The following is a 19,450-nucleotide window of genomic DNA, read 5'->3' as shown; positions in this document are numbered from 1 at the left end:
GCAACTACAATTCCCGGCGTGCATTGCGCGCGTGACGTCAGAACTGATTGAATCACTGGCGGGACAAAAAAACCTCCAGCAGACGCTTCCAGTCACCCGACGCTTCAGGAGCGTTATATTTTAATAGAAGTCGAATGAATATAAATCTACACGAGTTACATCGATCTTGGAGTTCGTTTACATTCGTTACAGGTGAGTAAAACATGTCATCCAGAAAGTAATAGCAGGTAGTTAACATGCTAAGCTAGCGCACTGATTTTTTCTCACACAAACTTCTGGATACATTGAATACATTACTTGTTTTTGTATCAATTTAAAAATGTTACTTTTGTAGCCAGTTGCTGTTCCGGAAGGCTGATATTGCAAATATGCCTAGTTCAATTCTAATGACTTTTTATCTAAGATTTCTGTATTAAAAATCAGTCTCGAGTTGTCTCAATACATACAGGCCCTTGTCGTCTTCGAAATAGACTCGAATTATTATTCGATATAATTAAATATACCTTTAATATAATTAAATATGATACATTCCGTCCCACACATCTGGAGTTTGTAGAACAATTGGCTTCTTGAATATCTTTTTTTTTTTTTTTTTTTTTTTTTTTTTTTTTTTTTTTTTTTTGAGGTAAAGTTTTTTTGAGGTAAAGTTAGTGAGGAATTTGTGGACACAATGTTTTTAGAATTGTGGAATAAAACCATTTTTAACAGTAAAAAAAAAAAAAAAATTAGAACCTTGGGGTAAAATGCTATTTTTTTTTAATTATTAAAAATATAAAAATAAAATAAAAAAATATATAAAATATATTATTTTTATATTATAATATATATATATATATATTTTTTTTAACTTGATATTTATTGTACTTCATGGGGTTATTAATATTTAGTAACTCAGTGAGTTGATTCAACAACAGCCAATTAAAATATGTGAAATTAAATATTTATAGATTCGTATCGTATGTATTAAAGTCCTAGAATAAACTTACCTTACAGATTAATGTTTTTTTACTTCGATTTTGCTTTTCTGTCTTTGAGTATTCTATTATCAAGTCTCTAAATTATTAAAACAACTTGAATAGTTGATTTAATACTTTACATGAATTGTATGAAAAATATACATTCTGTAAAGCTTTAGCAAATGGTGTGGTAATGTGGCATCTTTGAATGATTTGCATCATTCTCGCTCTACTATGTGAAGTGTATGTTTTGTATTTCCTCATAGGAGCAGTCTTGAACTCAAACTCACTGTTGTGTTGCAGTGTGAGAAATGGTGGCCAAGGGACAGAAGCGTAAACTCCGCAGGGAGGACGAGGGAGGAGGATCAGCGCGGGAAAGTCAGCTGCAGTCTGTGTTGGACATCTCCATGGATAAGTTCCACCGCGACCAGGCTCTCGTGGAGCCCTGCTTATTACGGTCGGTTCTGATCAACAACACACTGCGGCAGGTCCAGTCCGAGGTCCGGGCGCAGGTCGAATCGCTGTCCGCCGCAAAGATTCCTGCGAAATTAAAACCAGAGCCTGATTTTACACAATTATCTCCTCCAGCGGAGCATCATGCACCTTTATCATCACCGAATGCTGAAAATACGGAGGACGATTTCATGGCCTGGACTTCAGAGGAGGATTTCTCTTTATCTTCAGCCATTTCTGCCATTCTCAAAGATCTAGATGCAGTCATCGACGCCGGTCAAGGGCCTTGTGCATCTCAGCGGGCTCCGCTCAGCTCTGTAGAGAATCTAACACCGTGTCCTCTGAGGACTGAAAGAACGTCCGACATGGCATCGTCCATCAAAACGGAGCTGATGTGTCCAGGTTGTCCTCAGGATGTAGCTCTAGATAAACTTCTCCTAGACATAGACCCATCTGTGTTTGAACCAGAGCTGAACCTTCTGCAAGGCTTCTCCGTCACGGCGGATGATCTAGTGAAGTACCTGCCATCTCTGTCTAAATCCCCTTCAGCATCCTCTTCCTCATCTTTAGTCTCTCGCGGTCAGGCCACGTGGGAAATCCAGGAGATAGAGCATGTTATGGACATCCTGATGCGAACGTACCCGCAAAGCTGATTTTGATGATATCATGTTCCTGACGTTGAGGTTATAAACAGTTTTTATGGAGGCATACGGAAGAAATTTCCACAAGGGACTGAATAAGGCTTTGCTACCTCATGTTACAAGTAGTTGATCTCAAGGTCAGGTGGTTAGCAGCAGTCTTAAGTCCTCTTGTTTATGCACACCTCGTTCTGTTTCCAGAAATTATATTTCATGCAGATTCATTCAAGGCATCATTTAACAAGTTCAGCGACTGTTATACACAATTATTTTTTTTTTTAAGGGAATCCTTTCCAAATGTGCCATTTTGTTTATTTTTTGTTACTTTATGAAATAATGTTATTCTCTGAAATATGCACTTTCCATTGAGTTTGTTTAATATGGATTCTTACATTGTTTGCAGGTTACCGTTAGGAGTGTCCTTTAAATAGACCAAGGTCATTAAAATATAAGATATTATAACGTCCAGTAAATGTTACATGAGTATTATGAACATACTGGTGCTGTTTCAGCAGATGAACGTGTAGTTACCTATGCAAAATATTTACTATGCCAATATGAAATTATAATGTGAATATTAATCACTCTTTGTATTCTATTGTATTACTTTAAATAAAGTGGTACTCTGTGAAATCGAGTGGCTAAATAAGGAATTATATTTAAGAAACAGACAGTTCCATGTCAGATTGCTATTTGGAGAGAATGCTATGGAGATTAATTTATAATTTAAAATCTAATATGTAAATGGTAATAATTTCCTATATGAAAGGGATAAGAAACATTTTCAAGCTAGAAAAAGCTTACAAGAAAAGGATAAGCCTGTAACGAGTCTATAGGGAAAAAAATACTTAATTTGTCGGGTAAACAAAAAAAAACCTAATTTGATTAATATTTCACTAATATTAGTCCTATTATGCACAGAGAAAACATGGGAGACGGGAAACTTGTTTATTCCACTTTTTTTAGATTGAGTGGTAGGTTGTTTAAATTTATCTAGGCCTACATAATGACACGTTTATCACAGATTTTTTGAAACCTATTTAAAGAGATATAAAACCGGGTGTGTTAAGTACAACCTTCCTTTAACTCCACAGACTTGAGATATATTTTTTTATCACACCTGGCCATGCAAATACATCAAGTCACAAAGTACCAAAATTTATTTTATTTTTCTGTGCATGCATTTCTTAAAACACCATTTGTTCTTCTGACAGTGAATATCAGGCACCTTTTTCTTCCCTACAATCCAACATTGAAAATACAATTGCAATAATACAAAGAATATTCAATGAACATACAGTACTATGATAAAGACAAAAAGATTGTGTTCAGCACGACCATTGGCTGCACAAACCTAAATAAAAAGCCAATTATAAAGTGCATCTGAAGTCCTCCACATGCCTGGACATAAAGAACCACCATTAATTAGCTCTGAAAACAGTGATTCAATTCATTTCACACACGCACACACACACACACACACACACACACACACACACACACACACAGAGAACAGTACTGGATGAGTGGCAAGCAGCAGCATTCTCTTCCTGTTTCTGTGGTCCAGAGTGGTCTTAGGCCATGCAACAAAAAAAGTCATCAGTTATGAATCCTACACAAAATAACACTAAAGAAGATTCACACTTGGGACACAATGAGCAAGTTTTCAATTTCCTAGAGCGATGTCAATATTCCTATAGTCTTAAAGATCAGATCTGGCAACTCAACAGAAAACAAACGGCATTGGTTCATGAAAATGTTCTTCCCAGATGCTTTGCTTCTATAAAGCATCAGAAGCGAGTGAGGTGTACTGTATTGCTGTATCTTCATACTTGATTGTCTTGACGTGTTGGTGTTACATGTCCAGACAATTTACAAGTGCAGGACACTGTGAAAGTAAGTGCCCTCATCAGAATGTGGAGCAGACTGCTGTTTTATCTATTGATGGAGTTGTAGGACACTTGAGAACTGGGATCCAGAGGCTTAATTGAGGCCTTCTCAGCCTCGGGCGATAAATCATCAGGCTCTCGCTCTATTATTGGCCCTTTATCCTCATCCTCCTCCTCGCAGCTCGGCAGCTGGAGGAAAGCAGTCCAGCCGTGCACATCTGCAAGCTTGTGGAAAGCACGAAGGACCAGGAACATGGCCATCAAACCCACAAACAGGTAGACTGTAAGGGAAAAGAACGAGAACTCACGTAACCAAACAATTCAGACAACAGTTTCAGAAAGATCTTTCTTCCTCACCATATTTTATGAGAACAGACTTGCTTGATAATGTGGAACAACCTCTTTAAGTAGGGTTTCCATTTACCTAAGAAGACCTGGCAAACTATTGAACAAACCTGTCTGAGACAGTTACCTGAAATGATGTGAAAAACACAAACAAAAATCTGACTCTTTATTGTATTGAAATCCTATTGATATGTCACTTGCATAATATTTTGGAACACGGTGTACATATTTAAGAAAAATGTTTCAGACGTTTCATATTTTTATACAAGTGTACAAGACTTCATAAAACTATGAATTACATAACAGTAAAAAGTGGGACTATTTATGTCAGAAAAATACCTATAACTTTAGCTCTAATCCTCTTAAAAGATGAAAATTACTGTACAGGTTATGCTGACACCAAAACCTGATAAAAGTAAAAATATTTTATTATATACTTTAAAAAAAAATCATATATGATAAATTTTAAATAAAGTCAATTTTATCTTGTTTTTATATTTTAGAGTTTATATATTTATTTGAATAAAGGAACAATTATATAAAATTTAGGTCATACTCAAGGAGCTAATAAATTGTGTTTACATGCATACATACAAGTTTATATTCTGTTGGAGAAAAGTTTAAAAGGCTTTTCTTAGTAAAACCCTTAACACCCTGATCCTTCTTTTAGCACAAGAAAAAAATCTGTTAAAGAAACCAGCATTACTGAAATTGGAAAGTGGCTTCTTACCCATGACTGAGATCTTGTACAAAGCTCTTAGTCTCTGTCCTGGCTTTTCTGCCGGGACAAAGTCCCCCAGTCCTATAGTGCAGAGGGAGAGGAAACAAAAGTAGAAGGCATCTAAGAAAGACCAGGTTTCTTCTATGGCGCTGAACGCCAGTGCAGGCAACACAAAGAAGCCGAGCACCACCAGAAACAGAAGTACGATGAAGTGCACCACGCTGGCGGTGCGTGGCTGCAGGCCTGCCCTCCGCTGGCACATGGAGATCGGCCCGTAGGTCAGAGGGTGCATGAGGCGCTGGACACAGGCTGTGAGCACTAGCATGGTGAAGGGCACTCCGATCACAGCATACACGATGGAGAAAGCTTTACCCTCATCAGAGAGCGGCGTAGTGTAGCCGTATCCTGGAAGAGAGGGAAAGAAAAATAAAGTATTTCCAACAGAAAAACAATGCAAGTGAAATCACTTCATGTATTCCCCAACTGTAAGTCACATTGTAAATCATACAGATTTGGAACCACATGAGTGGTATTCATAAATAACAGAATCTTTATTTTTGGCGGAAATATCCCTTCATCTTGCAAATTATACAATGCACATGATTTCCTGACAGCATAAAGCTTTTAGTGTAATCTAATACAGAGCAGGGGTCAGCTAAACAGGTTAACATTCTCAATGAAAGGAAAGCTTTATACAGACACCCAGGTCAAAGGATTGATCTCCCATGATACTGTTTGCAGGACCTTAAACTGAGAAGTCCAGTTGACGCAAACAAAGCTTGCACTATGCCCAAACTTAAAAGACTGAAAGAGAGTCATATGAGGGTTTGCCAAAAACAAATTTAATCAAATAAGCTTAACATCACTTTTAAGGATAATGTTCATACACTAAACACGGAACATAATGCATAACTCATGCACAACACAATTTGAATGTCACCGCACACATTTGTGTTGCATGCAAATTTTCATCTTTTTCCCCCATGTATGACAAGGACAAACTCATTACTCAAGAAGAAACGGTTATTTATAACCTTACAATATATTTAAGAGGTCTTTGCCTGGTGCAGATGACAGCTACAATTAAAACTGATGAAAAAAAAGGTAGTTATTCTAATTAAATCCCTCACAAGTACATGAGAAGTACTGAAGCCATGTACACGTCGCACTCAAAATACTACACAACACGAGGCTTAAGTTATTTTTAATGTTCTTTTGTTATGTGAAAAATAAAAATACTGAATCACTTCTCATTTGAAACCACACTCCATCTACTTCACTTGCCATCATTTACAGTTGACTTCTGTGTCCTGCACATTTTTAATCATATTTAAATGAACAAAGGGATGAATTTGCTACATTTTCAATACTAACATGATTCAAGAAGATTAAATATTGTATTTGTTTATCTGCATGTCATGCAACAACTGACAAAGAGAGCCTACAACAATTAATTCAATTAACGGAAATACTAACTTATTTTAGGTCAAAGGAGATCAGCTGACAAATACTTTTGAGAATCTTCCGATCTGCTGTTTAAACACTTGTCAGAAATCATGTTATAATCAATTTTGTTTTAATGAAAGGTCTAGTTTTTAGTATAGGCCTAGTCTTTTTAGATGAAAACATATCTGCCTTCACATTTTAGGAAGTCCAACACAAAGGGTATCAAAACGTTTGAAAAACCCCTGTTTGGCAACATTTCCATCCTGTTGAACATCCTGTTGATCTTACCATTGTGCGAATAAAGTAAAGTGAAATAGTGATAAAGTGCCTAGGCGATTTTTATTTTATTTATTTATTTAGTGAAGTAACAAAAGTCAAAAGCGCTTTAACAGAAATAAACGCTTTTCCTGCACGCTTACAGTAGTTTGTTCAGTTCTGGCGAACTTTGTAACTTTGTTTCGCCGCACCTGTCATGTTTGTAATTGTAACTGTAGTATCCTACACTCGCTTCAGATAAAACGGACTACTGAACGTAGGTTATAAACGTCGGACTTGAGCAGCATCAAACAAACATCCGTTAAACTGTGTTCCTGTGAAACTCACCCACTGTCGTGACTATCGTGTTCGCGAAGAACAGCGAAGACGCCCAATCCCAGTTTGTACGGGCGTTTTCAAGGACCGACACGCCGTATTTATTCGCTCTTAAAACCTTCTCCAAGAAAAATTCCAAAGCCGTGGCGTTGATGCAGCTCAGGTTGAGGAACTCCGCTTTCAGGGAGCTCAGGTCTGACTTCAGTGCTGCCTCGGCGGGCTGCTCAAATGCAGAGAAAGCCAGCGCTCCCAACAGCAAATAAACGAAGTACGCCAATATGACGCCGCCGAGCACATAACAGGACCTGAACGCCGTGGGCATGATGGGATATGTGAGGAACGAGCTGACAGCGATTCTTAATTCGCTTCACTGATGTGTTGGACTGATTGAACTCCACCCTTTCACAATCCTCCAGCCTCTGACAGAAGCTGCCCACGGTGGCCAGGAAATAACCCGCGTACTCAGTCACACATGGGTGCTACTTTGAGTTGTGTGGTGCAGAACAAGCTTTTGTTCCTCATTCGAGCGCTTTCATAACACTCAACTGAGAAATGCATTATACCTATAGTGCGATTGCTATCGGGAGCTCTCATAGCAGTACCAAGAGTCAAAGCTTACCCCGACAAAAAAAGAAGAGTTTTGGGATATATCGTTAAATGATGTGCGCTCACATGAGATGAAGATTCACCTCAGTTTTCTAGATAATGCTCTTTTGGTTACACAGAGTGGGTCGCCCCCTTCAAGGGCTCCCCCGTGTTGTAAAATCACCATCATCATCATTATCATAAAAGGAAATTGTGACTTGCATCACTTACAGTAAGTTCACTGTGTGAAGTGTTTTGTTTACACAGAGTGTGTTGCCCCTTGTTGGGCTCCTCTATGTTGTATGGAGTCCTGTTTCTGTGATGGAATAAAATCATCATCATCATCACCATCATCATCATCATCATCATAATACAAGGTAATTGTGACTTTGTTCATTGCAATTCAAATAACAAAGTCACAATTGCAAGATATTAACACAGAATTGCAAAAAAAAGTCATTCTTAGAATTCAAACTTCTGAAAAGTTCTTACTTTTTTCCTCACAACTCTGGCTTTTTTCTTTGAATACTGCCCCCCCCCCCAAATGCACTGCAAAACAGAAATGAAAAGGTAGCTAATTGTGACTTTTTATCTCACAATTTCTTAAATTTTACAATTTATATCTCACAAATCAGACTTTTTTTTCCCCCTGAGAATTGCGAGTTTATATCACACGATTTTACAAGTCTACCAAATAAGCCAGGTTTATTTCAGTTAGTCTGACTTATTGTCAGTTGATTTGCTTCATAGTAAGTCAGACTAACTGAAATAAGCCTGGCTTATTTGGTAAGCTTGGTTTATGGTACAGGCCCCAGAACCTGTGAGAAGAAAAAGTCTGAATTGTGAGATATAAATTAAGAATCGTGAGGGGAAAATGTCACAATTCCTTATTTATTCTGTGGCATAACCTTCTATAATGTGAACTGAACATAAACAAAAACCTTTATAGGTGTACTTGCTTATGAAGCTACTAGTATTGTGTTATTTTACTCAAAATATGATGTATGCTTATAAAAGTAATCAATAAGTTGATATTTTCTTAGGTGCCCTCCATTGGGCAGTACTGGTGCTTTACTGTTAATGAGCTTTGGGTGATTTCCACCATATGGCAGGTACAACACAAATAACTTTGATGTATTTCCCATGTGAACACTTTTAACCAATAGGAGACACCAAAATAAAAGTTCTTTGAAAAAAGACTGATCTGAGTAGATTCCACAATTATAAAATGAGCCACATGGACTGTTAATTAAGTGTGGGAAATCAGACAAGTGAAACCAAAAAAAAAAAAAAAAAAAAACAGTTAAAAAAGACAAGGTACAAGTGTGTGTGCCTGGACTGATGGAGACTCAGATGCAGGTACTGTCATACTGGCTTTGTTGCTTTGTACAGTAAAGTCTTATTTTGACATCTGCTTCTCGAGCTTCATTGATTTCACAGAGAAGACCATTGCTTTCTCCACGTCACTAGTTTTACGCCTAAGCTGTAAATGTTTATTCATGTGTCATACTGTACATTCTGATGCAGTGCTTTGGGTTAATTTGCATCCTGTATATATTACAGTATTATTGGAAAATGTTTGCACTGTGGCTTGCACAACCACGCTTTGTTCAGATCAATAAATGAAAAAAGAAAAGAAAAAAAAACTTAAACTGCATGATGACCCAGCTTGTAAAAATAGTTGTACATCATGTTCCAAAATTTCCTCACTTTATAGTTTTCTGGTGAAATACAAAATAACAGAAAAAACACTCAAACTCGTGACGGAGTCTGTTGTGAAGATGAAGTGAGGGAGAGAGTCACATGTTGCTGAGGGGATAGAAATAGCTGCAGTCTCTGTCAAAACAGTTTATTGCATTTCTCTTCATATTGTCCACTCTAAGTAAACATGCCTCACTGCCATATACACTCATGATGAGGGTGTGTGAGGGCAGTGTGAACAGCTGGAGACAGTGAACTGTTATCTTGGTAAACAAGCAGCCAAGTCACTCAGATCAGGCAAAGTTAACCAATGTCCTCCAGTGTTTTGCTGGCATAACTGGAACTAAAACTTTTGAAATGTGCTTTTATTATGCAATATTTAAAAAAATATATCATATAGATTTGTGCACATAATTGAAACGTGCTTTAAGTTATTTTGTGTTCATAAAAAATGAGCTTTTTTTCACATTTGCTCAGGTCTCTTATGAAACGTTAAATGGTTGATCCCCCAGTTATCCACTTCATTCAATCCTTCAAAGATGTTTTAATTACATCAATCAACAAACAAGCTTACAGGTTCAATTTCATATGTCAACATTAATTTTAAAACACTTCTGAAAATATGGTCTCTATTCGTCAGGAGTTAAAAATGGTACACTACAGTGTTATATTTAGTACTTCAAGCACAGGGAAAAAAGACAAAAAAATGGATGTCTGTGTGAGGTGGTGTATGAAAATACAATTTGTGGAAATTTGCTTTGACAGTTTCAGACAGGCGAAGGAGAGATTGCAGGGAGCTAGAGTTGATCCTAATCCCCCTAAAATCACATTATTATTTTTTATTCAGTTTTCTGAGTCAGCAGAAAGGAAAGTTTGGGACGTGGATCAGGACGTGACAGGCCAGATATGAATCTACATCCCTGTGAGAATGTGCACTAACTGGTTTGCTATGACACCAGAAAAATATTATTATTCTAACAAATATAATCCATAGCAATGATTGAAAGTAATACACAAATGCATATTGACATTTCATCTGAATATATCAGTTATATCAAAATGGGTCCAATAACCAGACTCCAATAACTGGACTGAACAATTTGGCAAAGGGGGTTTTAACTTGACATTTTTTATATTTGTCCTAATTGAACCCCAATATTCTGAAATACTGAAAAACATATATTTGGTTAAACATAGGTCTAGTGTGTCTTGATACACAACTGAATGAGAAACAGAATCTACCAGACACTGAGTGAGAACAGACACTGAAAGAAGAAATACACTTTAAATAAACCTCGAATAGAATGTATGGAAACTCAGTTATTCAGTTTTCCAGCATGTATTTTTCCTCTGTCCTGTATTTCCTGTTTTCAAGGAAGCACAGGTCAAAGATGTTCAGCAGATATAGAGACTAAACCATTATATTTCTGTTGAAGTCATATGACAGTCTTCTCTTAGCGTTTGCAGCTAATTGCTGGTTGGACGTTGGGAGATTTGGAGAAAATCTGGCACTGGTCTTCGGTCGAACTGTCGCACATTCCTGAGGTAGAAATGATGATGGTTAATTAAAACATGCACTTAACGGGCGTTTCCAGCTCTGTTTATGCTAAATATAGAGTATAGAAATCCATTTGCTATTTCAGATAATATTACAAGTGCTTGATGTAGCAAAGGCTCACCAGGAAGTTTTCAATATATATTATTGCATTGGTTTTATAGCAGACTCACAGAGCTGGGACGCTGCAAATGCAGTGACTGAAGGAGAAGTTTACAGGACAGAGACTCCGCCCTCTTATATTTCACACCAATCATCCGGTTTAGATCCTGGAGGCCATCAAGTAAGCTCTGCTCCCTTTGGGCCAAAACAAAATGATTAACTCGGAATTTTATAGCATGTAACGAGAAAAACAAATACCATTATTGTATGTGCAATTATGAAAGAAAGATTTGTTTGTACATTTTCAGTCATCTCAAGAGGATGAAATACAGAATTTCATGCAAAACAGTCAGTTCTTTGTGCTTTGTGTGATGAGATGCAGTAGTATTTTCTATAACCACAAGGTGGAGATAGAAGACTAATATATACGTCAGGGGTTTTTAAACTGCTCCTAGAGTCTCCCCAGCATTCCACATTTTGAATTTTTTTCTTATTAGCTGACAAGTGTTAAATAAGGGAGGCATCCAAAATGTTTATTCATTTGGAGGCTCTAGGAATGGCCTGAAATACCCTGAAGTATGTATTTAAATAAAAATATTCTCAAAATTCATAAACATAAGTAGTAATTAGTGCAGCACAACTATAAATAATGCAACATACTTGTGCTCCCCTGTATCACTGTTTTCAGCTGGTCCTTGCAGAAGCTGCTTTAGTGTAGGAATGTATTCAGGATCTTCACAGGGGGACTTTTCTGAGGGAAAGCACACAAAAAAAAAAACAGACTACACACACACACACACACACACACACACACACACACACACACACACACACACACACACACACACACACACACACACACACACACACACACACACACACACACACGTACAGTAAGGATCACTAATCATCAGAGCATCAACAGTGATGACAATATGTTTTAGTTACTCATTAGTAAAGTTACAACATTTTAGAATTTACAAATATGTATAAAAAGAGTCGTTAATTAGTTTGTTAAGGATGAGTGGGTCATTACGTGATTGTTTAAAATGGAATATTTCGCCTTTTTCTCGTTGATTCTTTAGTATGATGAATGATTAACTCTATTATTGATGTTCTATTCATATCACAGGGTCTTTTATCTCACATACTTTAATAATTTACATTTATTAATTTGTTAAGTAGTGGAATAAGTGGAATAATGTACATTCATTAGGGTCAAGATCAGGACACAGACATAACAGAGCATAAACCTTTACCACATTATGGAGAGGAGAGAGAGGAAGGTTGGGCTTTTCGGTAGAAGGCCACCACTGTCCACCAGACACTATCTTCTGCTCCACAGTCTCCTGGCTGAAGGCAGTCCATGTGCTCTCTGGCTGCTGGAATGACTGCACTACAGTCCAATCAGATGCCCAGGATGCGGGTTCATTTGCATCAGCAGAACTTGTGTGTTCCTCTGAGATGAGATAAAGGCTCATTAAAGTCTTTATAGTTTCATTTTCAAAGCTCTCATACAAAAATTCTTTACACAACCAGTAAGCGCTATGTTACTGCGGTGGAAAGGTTTCACACAATGTAGAACATGTGCAATAACTGACAAGTGGTGAAAGTGTTGAACCAAACTTCAGTTCTCTATTTATGTAAAAAAAACCTCTAACGGGGTATTTATAGACCATGGTGGAAAGGTACAACATAGGCTCAAAAGAAAAATGTGCCTTTTGCAAAACTTAAAAAACTTACCCATACATTCAATTCACTAGAGCAGTAAAACGGCAATACCTTATATTCCTCATCACACAAATTATGATTACTGGGCCAGATTATTAATGAATAAAGACTTATTTTTGTGTGGCTTCTTGTGATTTCCTCATGATTTGTAAATTAATTAACTTGCTTCATATGTATAATACTGCTTTCAAATCTATTAATTGAGATTAATTGCATCCAAAATAAAAGTGTGTGTTTACATAACGTGTGTACTGTGTATATTTATATGTGTATATATATATATATATATATATATATATATATATATATATATATATATATATATATATACATATATATATATATTTTTTTTTCTTAAATGTATGTGTGAGTCTTTATATATACATAGAAAGAAATATATACAGCACACACACATAAATTATGTAAACAAACTTTGATTAATCGATTTGACAGCATTATGGTTTTTCTGATGTAGTAAACTTGCTCGATAGCTCACCTGGTACAGTATTACACTTGTGATGTGGAACACTGAGGCAAAAAAAAAAAAAACCCTGAAATAGCTTGCTTCAGCAAATGTGTTTTATCTCATGTTTGCTTTTGTTAACACTGTAAAGTTTAGTGTAGGTGGTACATTATTAAGGCATTAGAGCACCAGACATTTAGTTTCCAGTCTGCCACAATATATACAACAACCAACATAATAAAGCATTACCAGATTCAGGTTCATCTTTTCGGATAAAAATTAATACACTTTTACCACCACTCTCTGTTTTTTTCTCTTTAAAATGCATCATGAAATGTGCAAGAAGCAATGTAATATGATTTTAAAGAAAAGTCTCAACAGGAAAACAGTAAATGTATGTTAAATGGCTTCGAGAAATAGCTTGTCATTTTAAATATCTATTTGTGTGATCCAATTTCAGAATTAAAAACTATAAAAAGTAGGTTAAACCTGTTTATGCACACTACTGGAATCCCCAGGCTTTCACCTTTTTAGAGAACAGGATTAATCCTGCAGATTAAGATTACATAAAATTATTAAGTGGAAAGAGTGTGTGGTTACACTTTATTTTAAGGTGTCCCTGTATTACTGTATAATTATACATTTAAGTACTGAGTAATATTAATTAACTACATGTACATATATGGTTAGGATTAGAGTTTGTTTTAGGGGTACTTGCACGTAATTATACATAAATGATTGTTATTCTAATAGTAAGTACATGCAATGTGTAATAAGGACACCTTAAAATAAAATAAAATGTTACCGTGTTTGTTTTTGGCCAAAGATTATAGTTAGAAGACATACTAGATAAATAAACAATGAAGTGTTTGTCCTCTATTTTGATCTAGCCGTTCCCTCTAGACATGCTGCCTTTGGCATTGTGAAGGTTGGCCTCCCCTCTTGTCCCAGTGGCCTTGTGTGTGCATGTCTTTTTAATGCTGCCTCCTGCCTTAAGGCCTGTTCACACCGGGACGAATTTCGCGCGCGATATTCGCCGACGTTTAATGCCTCGTGACTAAACAAAGGGCGCCAATGTGAGTGTGCACACCGACGCGAAAAACGCCACGCGTAAAAGCGTCATTTTTTAAAAAACGCCTCGGGTTCGTTTTTTTGGCTTTGACGCACCGCGTCAAAAACTATACGACCAATGAGAATGGCGCTTTTGCACACGTGTCTGGAGCTTCTGAAGTTACAGTAAAACACAACTTGGGGGCGCTCAAACACAAAACTGTCTTGCTGAGCACACATACGTAACGGCGAAGAAGATATACGCCAAGTAGCGTCTACACTGCCGGGAAGAAATAAAACGAAGAAGATGCAAGGCAAGATGAATGTAGAGTTGCTGGTCTCGTTGGTGTCGGAACAAAAAGAACTATATGACAAACGCGACAGCGATTACAAAAATCTTGATAAAAGAGAACTAGTATTTCTAGTATTTCTGTTTTACATTAAGCGCCATCTAATGTCAGGGAATGAATTTGCATGTTCACTCGGCTCATCGTCAGCGAAAATCGCTTGGATGTGAACACAAAAAACGCGTTGAAAAACGCTGGCGAATAACGCGCGCCGATATTCGTCCCGGTGTGTACGGCCCTTTAGGCTGGTACACAGCAATAGGGGAAGAGTGAGTAGTTGGGTTGTGTGTGTGTGGGGGGGGGGGATTGTAGGAATTCCAAGCACTGCTTTAAATAATTAATATCTTCACATGAGGTCGGGGGAAGCGAGGGGGTCTGCAGGAATCCAGGTCAATCCAGCCAGACTATTTAGTACATTGGGACTGCATGTTATCTGCTCACTCAAACCCAAACAAAGCCAGGTTCCTTCTCCAGAAGAGAACTTACTGCACCTTCAGACTTATGTGACAAAATGTATTACCTTGCTACTTTCAAGACAGCGTACTTACCACAGTTGTAATCCTCAGCCAACTGTTGGACCTCATTGAACCCATCCGTCCACAGCTGCTCTCCATCTGCCAGCATGAATGCCCCAAACTCATCCTCCTCCTCCTCCTCGCCCACATCAAGAGACCCCTCGTCAGCGGCCACCTTGTCCTTGTCGTCAACTCTTGCCGGCTCTGATAGCAACTCTGAGTTCACCAGAGGCAGCAAGTCTCCACCTCTAGCCCCCACCTCCCCCTCGCTTAATGCTGGGATGGCTGTTGCTATGGCTGCGGTGGTGGTAGGGGCAGGTTTAGGCAGGGAGTGAATAGTGGTTACAGTTATATTGGCTGTTGTTGCGCTAAAGCCTCGTGAAGAGGATTTGTCAGAGTGCTGAACTTCAAGTTCTCCGTGCTCTGTGATGAATTCCTCCCAATGCTGAGGTGAGCACATGGACGGCCTCCTTTTCTTTTCTGTAGCGCTACATTCAGCACCCACTGGAGTGCGGCCCTCACGCACAACTGTATTCTTTGTGTCTGGAGACCAATCTCTCTGTATTGCAAGATCGCCGGGCTCCACCGAGTGTAGATTCTTACGGTCTAGTAGGCGCTCGTCTGGCCTTGATTCTTGATTCTTCTGAATGCTGACAGGGACTTCGGAGGTCGTTATCATGGGAGAATGATCCATGCTTGGCTCAGTATTACAGTTTGTTGTGGGCAATTTGATTCTTAGACTATCAGAGTGAGTCTCAGACGGTACAGATGACCCTAGGTTTGGCACATCAGCAACAATGTTCTGGCGATCATTTGCATCAAAGTCACATATACTGACCTCAGTGTCTCCTTGCACATTGGCACAACTGAATTCTTTTTCAGAACAGTTATCGGATTGATTAAGGCTCATCTCATCTTCAACCTGCTCACCTGGTTTGGCACATGGTTTGGCAGAAGAGCAGCAGGTTTGTGGATCTGTGCTCTCGGGTGTGACAGCTTTCACTAATATGGGGGAATGAGCCCTTTTGTCTTTGCCCTTCAACTTCAAGTCGTCCTGACTTGGATAGCTACCCATCAGGCCTTGTGATTTTGTGTTATCTGCTATTATGCTAAGTGGTTGTGCATCTGAAATCACTGCATTTTTTTGGTCACTGTGCTGACTAGCGTTTTCCCCTTTGCTGTGGGCCGCTGTTCTCTTCTCTGTGGGTTTACCGCATTTCCTCCATTTTCGTATGGCCCTGGGCTTGGCCTTGAACAATCCACCATCGTCTGGCCCATCCTGGCTCACCTTCTGCCCTTTAGAGGAACATCTAAGCTCTTCCTTTGTCCCTTCAAGAATGACAGCATGAGTCCGTGGAGCCGTGACTCTTGTCCCAGTCCCGGGGTTTCCAACAGCACAGATGTAGCTTCCCCTTCCCTGGGCCTTGAGAAAGAGGCAGCGTGTCTGAGTCTGCCTGCCACCCGCCTCAGTGCCCTTCAAAGTGGCCACAGTTACAAGAGCACCAAGACCGCCTTGCCTGACCCCTGGAGTTCTGGTTGCACTAATTGTGCTATCCAGTGTGTGCCCATAGCCACTGCTGACTTGACCTGACCAGCTTCTCTCCCCTACCCTGTTTTCAGGAGGCTGTTGGCATGTGCCCTGTGCCCGAGATCCATTAGCAGCCTTTCTTCTGGCTTTAGAGTAGCCGCCACTAACAGCCCATGCTCTCAGGCCTTTAATCAGGGGTATGGCTCCAAACTCAAGGGCACTGGCGAATGAGACATTGGTTCTCCGGCATTCATGCAGTAGCTCTCTATGGGCCATGTCCAAGCAGTTATTGTTGTTGTTCTGTTGCAGCATTCTTCTTGGGGGAATAGTATCAGATGCTGTGGTGGGTAAGAATGACATTTAGGATGTCAAAAAACGTGAAATATTTTTCTGTTACAGCATAACATTTCGCAACCAGTTAAAGAAGGCAAATTGCATATATCTTGATTAAATGATGATTTAAGTTCAGTACCTGACAGGTAATGGTCAATGTACAATTGCAGGCTCAAATTTTAGTTTAAGTGTTTGCAAATTGTCTAATATCCAGTTATCCAGTAAAATAATCCAGTCAATCAATTTAATCCATTCACTCCATTAATTTGAAATTCCCTCTCTCTCCTTCACACACACACACACACACACACACACACACACACACACACACACACACACAATTTTCTTGCAATACTTAAAACTGTAATATGTATTGTAATATTTTTTAAAACTGTAATACAACTTGTATACAATTATTTACTACAGTTTTGTAATTTGTATTCTTGACAATTAAAGGTCAATACAAAACAAGTAACAAGTGCAGGCTCAAATATTTGTTAAGGTCATGTCAAATTGTCTTAGATTTAAATTAATATTCTATAAACTATATATTCTATAATGTCTATACACACACAAACTGTAATATACTTGTATATACTACAATTACTGTATATTCTATAATTTTGTATTATAGTATAGTATTTGTATTTTATGTAGTTTAATGTATATCACAATTATATAACTATGAAATGTAATAATATTAAATAAAATAAATATTCAGTATTTATAATGCAATTTTATTTTTATACTCTTAGTTTTTTAAACCATATATAAAAAAATGGATACTGTCATGTCAAACCACGAAAAGACAGTTCTTTTTTCGTTCTATTTCTAGGCTACTTAATACGATTATTCCTATATTTTATATGTAGTTAATGTATTACATTTATAACATATGTACATGATTGTTTTATTTGATAATGTGTATTTTATTAAGAGCTAGTGTATTTAATACTTAAGTTACTGTATAATGTATCATAAATGTATAATATTTTTTTCTCTCATGTTTTATTTCGCATGTCACAAACTGTGTCACGATGATCAGAGGACGCCGCGTTACGTAGTCTACACACACAATACGTGATCACATCACTTGCACCAAATCGGGAGTCTATCATTAACTAATAGGACTTGCCCACACAGATGTATCTTGTGAGGTAACCTCGGGGAGGGGGAATTATCTGCATCGATTCTTTTCGTGGTTTGACGAAATAATATCCATCTTTTTCGGGATATCATAAATAACCCATCTTTCTTTCTTTGTATCCTCTTACCTTTACAGTGTGCCAGTCATTTTCCTCATACGGATGCGATGTCACGAATCACACAACTGCAGCTGTCGTACGCTGAGAAGATGCTGCTGGGCTGAAGGATTTTGGCTTTAACCTTCATGAGGATTTTGGAGCGTCTAGAAATGATATCCATCACACCACTTCGTTTTAAGACTGCATATCCGAACACAGACCACCGTAGATATAGTGTAACCTATTATATCCCATGTACGTCTCATGTGCTCCGTTGAAGTGAACGTCACGCTACTCCCCCGTGTCTCCTAATAGCGCAGCTGCTTTCACTGGCAATGCAACGCAGAGCCTCCGCAATCTAGTGCGTGCGCTCAGCTGACCAATAGCGGAGCGTGCAGCACGCTGTCGGTGCTTTTACGCTTACGCACGGAGGACACGCACACGCGGGAACACATTACTTCATTAAAGCTTTTTCATTTAGCTCTTCAGCCAGTTCTGGTGAGTATAGGCTACTTTTGAAACCCTCTTGCACTCACTCTTTTGCTCGACTTCGTTTAGACATAATTGGTAGGCTATAGAAACTCAATTTAAAGATGAATTAATTTTGTGTTAATAACATGGTGATCTATGTTTATACAGTAAGCACTTTAATTCTAATCGGAATCATTCATGTGCAAACTATTTTAATTTCATTTTTTTTGTCCAATACACATAGTTCACAGAAAATGAAAATTGTCACCATTTACTCACCCTGGTGTTGTTCCAAACCTGCCTTTATTTCCTCAGTGGAAAATAAAAAGGGAAATGATCTTTATTTTTCAGAAGACATTTGTGTATAAAACACAGACAAGGAATGGACTCTTTTATGAGACTTTAATGATGCATTTATGGTGTTTTTGTTTTGTTAAAGACTTGAATGCTCCAGGCTTCTTTCATTGTAATTACTTGGACAAATACAACCAATACATTATTCAAAATGTCTGTTTTCATGTGAGAAAGTAAATAAGGAGTTGGAATAACGTGTGGATGAGTAAATTATGATCAAATGTATTTTTTTTATGTTTGTATAAAGTAGTTTCATCTGGATGTATTTTTCATCAATCATGATACATTTTAGATATGTTCAATACTGTATATTGCAATCTTGGGAAGGCTGTGTGCTCCTGTTTGTACATTTTTCTTGCCATGTCAGTTTCAGAATTGGACCAGTACTCGTCATTAGTGCTGCCACAGTAGAAAAATCAGTGGAAAAAATCA

The 19,450-nt window shown here is 38.0% G+C and overlaps 3 protein-coding genes and 1 long non-coding RNA gene across 6 annotated transcripts; 1 reads left to right on the top strand and 3 right to left on the bottom strand.

Moving 5' to 3' along the window:
• The first annotated feature begins 26 nt into the window (after window positions 1-26).
• Window positions 27-2,680, top strand: sertad3 (SERTA domain containing 3). Of its 2 annotated transcripts, none has more exons than XM_019122444.2 (2): window positions 27-192; window positions 1,260-2,680. In XM_019122444.2, exon 2 carries the CDS (start codon window positions 1,268-1,270, stop codon window positions 2,060-2,062), a length of 795 nt encoding a protein of 264 aa, XP_018977989.1. In that variant the 5' UTR covers window positions 27-192; window positions 1,260-1,267; the 3' UTR covers window positions 2,063-2,680. The 2 variants fall into 2 exon arrangements, with proteins under 2 accessions (XP_018977989.1, XP_018977990.1); XM_019122445.2 differs by having other exon boundaries at window positions 1,223-2,680.
• Window positions 2,681-3,197: 517 nt separating this feature from the next.
• Window positions 3,198-7,476, bottom strand: LOC109109303 (potassium channel subfamily K member 6-like). The gene is made up of 3 exons (XM_019122443.2): window positions 7,052-7,476; window positions 5,012-5,407; window positions 3,198-4,217 (listed from the first exon to the last, which is right to left on the bottom strand). Exons 1-3 carry the CDS (start codon window positions 7,359-7,361, stop codon window positions 3,982-3,984), a joined length of 942 nt encoding a protein of 313 aa, XP_018977988.1. The 5' UTR covers window positions 7,362-7,476; the 3' UTR covers window positions 3,198-3,981.
• Window positions 7,477-9,849: 2,373 nt separating this feature from the next.
• On the bottom strand, window positions 9,850-11,748 carry LOC109108910. Its single transcript, XR_002020990.2, has 3 exons — window positions 11,643-11,748; window positions 11,054-11,177; window positions 9,850-10,865 (listed from the first exon to the last, which is right to left on the bottom strand). It is a non-coding gene; the product is annotated as an uncharacterized LOC109108910 (long non-coding RNA).
• Window positions 11,749-12,004: 256 nt separating this feature from the next.
• On the bottom strand, window positions 12,005-19,333 carry LOC122140342. 2 transcript variants are annotated; one of them, XM_042743493.1, is made up of 3 exons: window positions 18,224-19,333; window positions 15,122-16,916; window positions 12,005-12,441 (listed from the first exon to the last, which is right to left on the bottom strand). In XM_042743493.1, the coding sequence occupies exons 2-3, from the start codon at window positions 16,890-16,892 to the stop codon at window positions 12,152-12,154; spliced, it is 2,061 nt and encodes a 686-aa protein (XP_042599427.1). In that variant the 5' UTR covers window positions 16,893-16,916; window positions 18,224-19,333; the 3' UTR covers window positions 12,005-12,151. The 2 variants fall into 2 exon arrangements, with proteins under 2 accessions (XP_042599427.1, XP_042599426.1); XM_042743492.1 differs by having other exon boundaries at window positions 12,014-12,441; window positions 15,122-16,954.
• Between the last annotated feature and the right edge of the window lie 117 nt (window positions 19,334-19,450).

This window comes from Cyprinus carpio, chromosome B18 (assembly GCF_018340385.1).
Source record: "Cyprinus carpio isolate SPL01 chromosome B18, ASM1834038v1, whole genome shotgun sequence".
NCBI classification, from domain to species: Eukaryota; Metazoa; Chordata; class Actinopteri; order Cypriniformes; family Cyprinidae; genus Cyprinus; species Cyprinus carpio.
Note: the sequence above shows the minus strand (reverse complement) of the source record. Positions and strands in the feature narration are given on the sequence as shown.